The 9,927-nt window shown below is 41.4% G+C and overlaps 1 protein-coding gene across 1 annotated transcript; it reads left to right on the top strand.

Moving 5' to 3' along the window:
* The first annotated feature begins 303 nt into the window (after positions 1-303).
* Positions 304-2,518, top strand: LOC103714922 (CASP-like protein 2B1). Its single transcript, XM_008802391.6, has 3 exons — positions 304-922; positions 1,121-1,253; positions 2,061-2,518. The coding sequence occupies exons 1-3, from the start codon at positions 699-701 to the stop codon at positions 2,307-2,309; spliced, it is 606 nt and encodes a 201-aa protein (XP_008800613.3). The 5' UTR covers positions 304-698; the 3' UTR covers positions 2,310-2,518.
* Positions 2,519-9,927: the final 7,409 nt, after the last annotated feature.

The following is a 9,927-nucleotide window of genomic DNA, read 5'->3' as shown; positions in this document are numbered from 1 at the left end:
AATACTCTTTCAGGCAGCTCTGAGCTCGACGCAGACGGCAGTCATATCGAAGATATGCCAATCCTTAATCGACGAAATCTACGTTGTCTCAATTTTCATTTGTCACTAGCGCTACCATCAAAATTCATCTTAACATAATCAGAAGATAAGATATAGGGTAGATGAGTTTAGGCGCGGCAAGTGTATAACGGCCCCCAAATTTTTTCAGTCATCTCAGAAAATGATACTGCCAAAAATTTTTGTCGTCCGTGCTAGAGATCCATCCGCCGCCACTTTTGGAGGAGCACTCCCCTAGTCTCTTTTGACCATTCACCACCATCCGCTGCCCTTTCATTTCCCGTCCGGTTTCACATACTGTGCGCCCCTTTCCTTGTTATCTTTGCTCCAAAGCGGGACTCGACCGGCGGCCATCTTCCCTTTTCTTAGATGGGGATTCAGTTCCCCCTCCCCTGGGTCCATCAAAAGCCAATTGAAAGCTAGGCGCAAGCTCTTAAATGCTCCCCACTCCTCCCTTAACTGCTCTCTGGTTCTTGGGCAGAGTGACCCTGGAGCCTTCTTCAATTCAATTGCAGGACACAGTTCCCAAGGGAGGAAAGAGTGGTGGGTTTTGGCCATAAATAAAGAGGGACATCCTGCTCCAGGTTCCATTGCATTTGCTCGCTCTTGCGGTGGTTGTGCTCCTGGCTTAGGGCTGGAAGATGAGGCCAGGGGTTGGAGTTAGCCCAGGGAACGTGCCTGTGTACTATGGGGGAGGGCACCTGAAGGCAGTGGAAAGGAGAATGAAGGTGGCTGAGGTGGTGCTAAGGTGGGTGATCTTTGGGCTGGGAGTGCTTGCTGCTGCTCTTGTGGCCTCTGACACCCAGGTCAAGAACATCTTCTCCGTGCAAAAGAAGGCCAAGTTTACGGACATCAAAGCTTTGGTGTAAGCCCATGGGATCCCTCTCTTGTTACCCATTCGATTTACCTGTTTTACTCATCAACTTGTTATTCCTAGATAGCTTCACTTTCAGGGGGATTTCTCTTCTCCTAAGTGTAGTTTTATTTATTATTACTATTTTATTTTGAGTTAGCGTATGTTTGTCCTGGGTATATAATCTGTAAAAGATATTTCGAGTTGCAGGTTTCTGGTGATTGCTGATGCCATAGCTGCAGGTTATAGTCTCATCCAGGGATTGAGGTGTGTGGTGAACATGATCAAAGGGAATGTGCTCTTCAACAAGGCCTTGGCTTTGGTTATATTCTCTTGCGATCAGGTATGTGGTAAATTCTTTTGGAGTGGAACCTCCTCACTAATGTTGGCAAACAAGTGTTTTCGTAGGCTTGTGCTATTAATAATTAGCATTTTGTGTGTGCGGATGAATGCAAACAAATGAGTTCGAGGACATGAGCACACGCCATTTGCCACACAAATGCTCGTGGATGTTGTGTGATTCCTCCTTGGAAAGGCCTTCATGATGCTTTTGGAAAAGCACTTCATCTTAGATTCACATGCCTAACGTTCCTGCATTTGTTCTGGTTCTCTGGCCTTACATAACCTTGTGATGCCATTGTTACCTTCCTGCAATCTAGTTACATTCAAGTGTATCCTATCTTCAAATGGAAGTGGTGGAAATTTTCTTAATGTCATAGACTGAAGATGATGTGCCAGTGGGTGTTGGAGAGCGTAGTACATCGAGCTACAATGTAGTCTGGCCCTCAATTTTTTTATGGTTCTTGTGGCCTCGCATTACAATTGCTATTGCTTCCTGCCTTTGTCCTCGACGGTTCTATTTAGTTCTATTATGCTATCTCGGTACCAGATCTTGTACCGGTGCCACTCTATTACTATATCAGCTTATCCGATACAGTACTGGTTCGGTACACCGGTATGGTGTTTGTACCATATATCGATACATTCAGTATGTTCTCAATCTACAAATGGAAGCTGAGAATGTTAACAAGATGATGTTGTAGCATGCGATGGTTCTTGCTTAATTAGAATGTATACTTATCATATAGATTGCAATACATCAAGCAACAATTTGTAGTTTGGTGACATAGGGTTGGTGGTTTCTATGCAGGTGATGGCGTATGTGACACTAGCTGCAGTGGCAGCGGCGGCACAATCGGCGGTGCTCGGGGAGTTTGGGCAGTCGGAGCTGCAATGGATGAAGCTATGCAATCTCTATAACAAGTTCTGTTCCCAAGTTGGGGAGGGAATTCTGAGTTCATTTGTGGTTAGCCTTGGCATGGTCAGCCTCTCCGGTCTATCTGCTTTTAACCTCTTTCGCTTGTTTGGGAACAACAAAGGAAAGAGCAGTGGGAGTTGAGAGATTAGATTCAATTGCAGCTCGTTTTTTAGCACCAACATGTTATCCTTTGTGTCAGTTATCCCTTGGCTGGTAAAGTAGTTATGCTTTAATGTGGGCTTTGTAAATGTTTATCATATGTATGTAATAAATGCAAGACATGCTTCTGTATGCTTCTTTTGGGACAAAAAATCCAGTCAAGAACTCATCTAGTTTGTTTGGACCTCCAAGATATTGCCTTGATGATTCCATGTGGCATGTTTATTATTGGTCATAAAACACTTCCTAGGACAGGAAAGGAGCAAATAACAAAGTGAGGTGATAATTACTATTTTGAGGCAAAATGTGCTTAGGGCTAGAACTTGGCCATGTCATGCTCCTACTTGAGCCTAACTTGAATTTTATTTTTTTTCAAGCTTCAGGCTACTTAGGTCTGATTTTTTTCCCCCCAAAATACTAGTCTGAGCTTGACTGAAAATTCGATGGGGCCGACCTGATATAAACTTGTTTGGGATGAAAGGCAGGCTGACCAAATTTAAGCTCTACATCTTCTTCTTGCCCACCATTAAGGCTCAAAAGTTATCCCAAGATTGCAGTACCATTTGAGTAGGATCAAAGAAAAAGAAAAAGAAAGGAATATATGCTTGGAAAGGAGAGAAGAGGCTATTAAGAATGAAGGTGTGGAAAATAGGTTTATAAAATGTTATCTAAAAAGGGGGTAGGAAACTTTGAAACACATGCTCTCTATTGCCATTCTCTGCACTTCAATATAAGTAAAACAAGTGATAAACCAAACAAACATACCTAGTGATAACTTATGAGGCTGGTTTTATCAGAAAAAGTAAACCAAGTGATAAATGTAGCAATGGAAGAGGACTCCTACCCTCACCCTCACATCTATTGCCATCTAAAAATGCATTTCAGTAGACCATGTGATGAGCATAACGATGGAAAAGGACTCCTATGAAGTCCTTCCAACAAAATTTGAACTCATTCAACCTGCCATATATTGCACCAGGATCGCTTCAAAGGCCAATGGTCTGAGCTCCTAGTTGCCAAAACTCCTTTTGTCAAAGAAAACTTTTGTTTGGTTCCAAATTATGAGAAATCTTGTCCAAGAATATTTCTTCTTAGAGAACATTAACAGTAGTACAGAGTACCTCGAGGATGTCTACCATGATAAAATGATCTTCAACGCTCATGTTCATCTGGAAAGCTTGATCACATTTTGTATGATTTCTTCAAGGTAGTACTACTCCGCTGGACTTGAAATAACTTACGACCAAAATTCCATCTAATTTCTAAGAGGCACCCCATTCAATTTTTTGAGCTTACAGTCATTTAGCGGAAGGCCAAGATAAGTGATAGGCGGGGAAGAGTTTTGACAATTCAACTATAAAGTGCACTCCATCATTTGAGAAGAATCTAGAGCAATAGGTGTGACAAAGCTTTTTTTAAAAATTTGTAGATAAGCTAGAGATGGCTTCAAATCCATAAAGGATGATTTTCAAGTTAGAAATGTTGTTCTTATCAGCTTTAGAGAAGACAATAGTATCATCAGCAAATTGTAGTAGTTTTGAGCCACCTACAAGCTAGGGATCACCCAAACCACAAAAAAAGCTGGAACAGGCAGTACTGTTTTGTAATTTGGCCATAGTGTTTGCAGCAATAGTAAGGAGGTATGGCGACAAAGGATCACCTTGCCTAAATCCTTTCTTACAAAGAATCCAATTTTCCACTTCACCGTTAACACAGACAACAACTTCAGAGGATAGGAAGATGGTTTTCATCCACTCCAACCAGAGAGTGAGGAAGCCTCTATGCTTAAGGAGTCGGATGAGATAATTTAAACTGAACTTATCAAAAGTCTTAGAAAAATTGAGCTTACACATGATCCCCTTATGAGATAGCTTTTTGGAGATGTGAAGAGTCTCAACTACACAAAAGAAATTATTGATAATGGACCTACGTTAAACGCTTGAGGTGAATCAATCAAGGAGTTCAAGAAAGGCTTGAGTCTGATGGCAAGCATCTTTCTAATGATCTTTAAGCAGCTATGAACTAGGCTGATTGGGCGAAAATCGAACAGTGTGGATGCGGCCTTGTTTTTAGGAATGAGTAGAAAGAGGCATTAATTGAGACTAGAGAGGTCAACATTATGATCATAGAGTTGATTAAAAAGTGCCAGGAGGTCTTTTGATACAAGATCTCAAAAGTGTTGATAAGAACACAAAGAAAACCCATTTGGACCCAGTCTTTTATCCCCTTAAAGGTAAAAACACTATGTTTGATCTCTTCCAGAGAGAAAGGAGACGCAAGATGGTATGGGTCCGAGAATAGAGGAGTAAATCTTCTTCAGATTGAGTTCTAACAGAGAAGTAGAAGGGGTAGACAATAATTCTGTAAAGTTAGAAGTTAAGGCACCCCAAATTCCATGACTATCATGAAAGGTCCGATCCTTCCATGAAACACAATGAATGTGATTGAATTTTTTATGAAAAGAAGTAATCTTGTGAAGGAAAAAGGTATTGCTATCCCCTTCCGTAAGCCACCGCACTTTAGAGCATTGTTTCCAATATATCTCCTCATTGTGATATATTTGACATAGATCTTTCTTGTAAGCTAATCTCTCTTCAATTTCAGAGGAGGAAAGAGGCTCCAACTCCTCTTTGCAATCTAAGTTGTGAATTTTCTCTAGAAGATCCTCTTTGAGACATCGAACATTAGTGGTGGTCTTTGAACTCCACTTCTTAGGGGCTACCTTAGTTTCACTCAGCTTCAGCACAAGAGTGGAAGTTACATCATCAAAAGAGGGAATGCAGTTCACAAGCTTGAGCGACTACATCATTGATAGATTCATGGTCTAGCCAGCATCTATCAAATTTGAAGAGTTCCTTCTTGAAGATTTGATTAGCATAAAATAAGAGGATCAAAGAGTGGTATGAATAAGGGTTAGGCAAGGCCTATTGAATAGAATGAGGAAAAAGAGCCTCCCAATCGATAGAAAGAAGAAACAGGTCTAACTTGGCCATTATAGACAAATCTTGATGGTTACTCCAAGTAAAGTCACACACTTTCAAGGGTAAATGAGCTGATGCATTCTAATAAAAGGGAGAAAATCTATGGTTACAGACCGAGGTTGAGGATTCTTGTTCCTTTCATGAAGGTCTAGAGTGGCGTTGAAATCCCCACCAACGACCCAAGGATCAAAAAAGAAGCTTTGATATTTGAGAGCTCACAGTAGGAATCATGCTGAATGACCTCCCCGCTGGACCATAGACCACTGTAAGACACCATTGTTTATTAAGAGACCGATAAAACCAAAGATTAGTGATAGAAAAGGTGCCAATTTTCCTTATAAGAAAATTCAAAGATGCAGAATTCTAGCCGAGAAGGATACCTTTTGAAAATATTGACGAGTCTAGGGAGTATTAGCCCACCTGAGAGAGAGTTTAGCATGAGGGGAGAGACAAAGTTCAATTTGGATTCTTGAAGGCCTACTACTTTGGTGGCCATATCTGATGATAGTTATAGATCTTCTTTTAGTAGGGTCATTTAGACCCCTGACATTCTGTGAAAGGAGTGTCTTAGAGAAAGAAGAAGAGAGTTCAGCATAATAGTGTTGAGCTAGTGGCTAGATGAACTAGTTCTAGTTTTTTCAAGATTGAGAAAGAATTGACCAACTTTGTCAGAGTCTGAGTCATTGAAAGAAAAACCACTCTATTTTGCCCCGAGGTTGATGTTGTTAGGGGTAAGATAGTGGAGGGGCAAAGAGTCCTCGCTTGGGACCAAAGAAACATCCTGAACCAAGGCCCCTTCTGCCGCGCCCCCGCCCGCACGGAGCACGTGAGGCACTCAGTGCCCACATGGGGGCCACATGAGGGGGACCGCGGGGCTCCCCTGCCAGATATTGTCCGGTTCTGGAACTTCACGTAAGCGTCCTTCACCCCTTTCCAGTTTTGTTTTCTACCCAAAATGCGTCTGCAGGATTAGGAGACACCTGCCTCATATGCCCAGGCTCTGGAACGAGTCTTTCCGATGTGGGACTATTGGGTCTCATACCCTTCCCACCATCGGACAAGAGCCGTCCTCGGCTCTAATACCAAACGTCACGTCCCCGCCTGCGCGGAGCATGTGAGGCACCCAGTGCCCACGTGGGGGCCACATGAGGGGGGACCGCGAGGCTCCCCTGCCAGATATTGTCCGGTTCCGGGGCTTCACGCAAGCGTCCTTCACTCCTCCCCGGTTTTGTTTTCCACCCAAAATGCGTCTGCAGGATTAGGAGACACCCGCCTCATATGCCCAGGCTCTGAAACGAGTCTTTCCGATGTGGGACTATTGGGCCTCACACCAAATGTCACGCCCCCGCCTGCGCAGAGCACGTGAGGCACCCAGTGCCCATGTGGGGGCCACATGAGGGGGGTGTTGGGAATTGTGTCCCAAAGCCAATTTTTAATTGTAAGAAATTGGATTATGTATATATATTTTATTAAAATGAATAAAAATTTATTCTGGTAATTTTCTATTCATCACAAGTGTTGCATCTTCAAATTGAACTCCTGTGTATTGTGATGAAGTCCTTAGGACTAATTTAGTGGATAAAAGAGGTTTTATCATTTAGTCCTTAAACCAGTTCGCGACCAAATGACAAGCTGTCAATTGGACGATAGCTATGTCAAGTATAGGTCGTTGTGTGCCATTTAGTTGGTTGTCCTCTTAAACCAAGGAGTGTGGAGACACTGTATGGCATACAGGTGAGATGTAGGAGTACATCGTCACTGAATAGTGACTCACCTGCGTAGCACTCCACTGTCGGGAGTTAGCTCGTAAAACGTATGGGCATAAGTACCCCTTAGACCTGAGACTGTCACGGTGACTTGCAAGCAACTCACTGTACTTAGGCACTGAATGACCTGAATTTCTAATTCAGGGATCGGAAGGATGCTGGGTGCAGTCAAGTACTCGCGAAGTCTGTGTACGAGTCAAGATGGGATTGACCGCTCCAGATTAGAGGAGTTGATGTCTTCCTGTATTTCAATTCAGTAAAACCTTGGCCAGGGTAAACCAAGTGATGGTCACTTGATTTGATTAATTGAAATATACTATGGATGACTGGATCCAGAGTTCGACAGACCACTCTGAGGTCATCTTGAGCATCGAAGGTCATAGGGATGAATTATGCAACAACCATACATCTAGGTTCTTGAATGTTGCTTTGCATATTTGACCTATCCGGACGTCGGGTATCATTGCTAGATGGTCACCTCGATTAGTGCATGGAGTAGTCCATGTACTACCGGCTTAGTGTTCGAACCTATCGGAGTCACGCACATTAGTCAAGCTGGTAGGAAGGTCTTGACCCAATTTAATTAAGAATTAAATTATGGGTCATTTGGAATTTGGCTCTGTCTATGTTCAGCTAGCACTGAACATGAGGTACATGCTAAATTTCATGGATGAACAACTAATTAAGTCTGTATTTCGGGTCAATCAAGTTTTAATTAATATAATTGAACTTGATCAGGACTCAATTGTTGAGATTGGATTTGATTGGGTCTAAATTAGTGTAATTGGGCTCGATCATGATTTAATTGGGATTTAATTTCGTATTTGTTCTGATCTAAGTCGGACTTGGATCGAGCCGAAACTAGACCCAATTGAATCTCCTATGAGTCAGACTCATGTGGAATTTTTTCGGGTCAAAAATTCATTCAAATGGGCTGCAAATTTGGTTTAGAACCAAATAGACTAACTTATGATCAAATGGGCTAACCCATTTGTATCAAGTTGACTTTTCCCATTTTGTGTGGTTGCTGACCGTGAATAAATGCCATGGACCCGTGGACCACTCCCTTCACATGGACCCTTAGCATTTGTTTTGTGAGCCGCGACTCACCTGGGACGCATGAAACAGAGCTTCTCTGTTTCACGCGTCCGCAAGCTTTCCGACCGGCGATTGCGCGGCCAACCGGCCTCCGGCCAGACGGCCGACTGGACCGGAATGTGCGGTTTTGAACCGCCAACATTCCAGTCCAGTTTGATTTTTGAAATCCGGCAATAATAGGCATTAATCGCTGGTTTATTCCATGGTTGTTTTTGAAACAACCGTTATCAAATTCATTCATATTTGATAATGAATGAATTCAATAACGCTGGACCATTACGCCTCTTAACTCCTCTCAGCGTTGGCCTATTTGTAGGCCACCGTTTCCTCTCGTATGGAGAGAGAGAAAAAAAAATTTTCTTGGGAAGAAAACGTCAGACAGAGAAGGAGATTTGATTCTGTGGAGAAGAAGAAGAGAAAGGAAGGAGTCCTTTCTCTCTGGTGGTTTGGAGTTCGGCCCAGATCCGGTGTCTTCTCCTCCCTTCCATTCTCTCTGTGATCGGGATCAAGAGACGGGCATCTGTGGCTTGTGCGTGCTGTGAAGAAACGGGAGAAAAGAAACTGAAGAAAGAAAGAAAGAGAAGAAAGAAAGAGAAAAGGGAACGTCCTTTTTCTGGATTTCTTTTCTTCCAAGGGTCCTTTTGCAAAAGATTGTTTTGCACGAGTAAAAACATCATCCAACCTTCTTGCGAAGTTTGACGTGCGTGCGAAGTAGAGGGCTTGTAGATCCAGGCCTCGCAGAGCTACCTTCAGGGATCTAGATCCAGATCCAGATTCAAATTACCTCGACCAACTTCCGCTACGGCCTTGAGGTAATTTTACACAAAAGTTAAATTTAATATTTATAATTATTATAAATAAAATAAAAAAATTAAAACTGATTTTTCATGCCTGGCGTTCGATTTTATCGGACAACTCGGAAAATTTTTCCTTCAACTGGTATCAGAGCCAGGTTGGCCGATGGAATTGGCCTATAATATCTAGAATTATGCATGATTTAATTTTTAAATTTAGATTAGATCTAGATTTATTGATAAAATATCAATCTTGTGCTGAATTATAAGGTTGTCCTGCTATAAGGTTAACCCCTTATAGTGAAAAGGTTGTCCTAGCACAAAATTGAGATTAATTTGTATCATAAAATAAATAGTTTATTTTTGTGAAATTATGCATAATTGATGTTTATGAAATTTCAGTTTTAAATTTATTATGACCACAAAATTTAAATATAAATTGTTTATATTTGGAATAAATTGACACCTTGAATCCATGATCATAATGCATTTAATAAAGAATTAAATGTTGAATTTAAAATTTAAAATTTGAATTTCAAATAAAGATTTAAAATTCAAAATTTGAAATTCGAATTAAAATTTAAATTTGAACATGGGATTTGGGGATGGGTTAGCACAATCAGATTAGTTGACTAGGTTAGACCTAATCATGAAATCAAATTGAAATGGACTAACTTAAGAAACATGATTTAATCTAATCAATAGTTGAACTAGACTAAATCAAGGTTTATAAAATGATCAAACTCAATAGTTGTAGTTTATCATATCCAAACATTTCAATTGGATCTGATTGTGGCTTAGTGGTCGAGCCCGAGTTTCCAAGGATAACCTAAATCAACTTGATAAACCAATTGGTGTCTAAGGTAAGTCGGCATTTGATCATGGTTTTTAATTGGGGCTACCTCTTACCTGGCCAACATAGTTGGTGTCTAGGAAAGAGGTTAATGGCGTAACCCTCCCA

Source organism: Phoenix dactylifera, chromosome 7 (assembly GCF_051530095.1).
Source record: "Phoenix dactylifera cultivar Ajwa chromosome 7, Ajwa_hap1_PhDact_Kaust_v1.1, whole genome shotgun sequence".
Taxonomy (NCBI): domain Eukaryota; kingdom Viridiplantae; phylum Streptophyta; class Magnoliopsida; order Arecales; family Arecaceae; genus Phoenix; species Phoenix dactylifera.
Note: the sequence above shows the minus strand (reverse complement) of the source record. Positions and strands in the feature narration are given on the sequence as shown.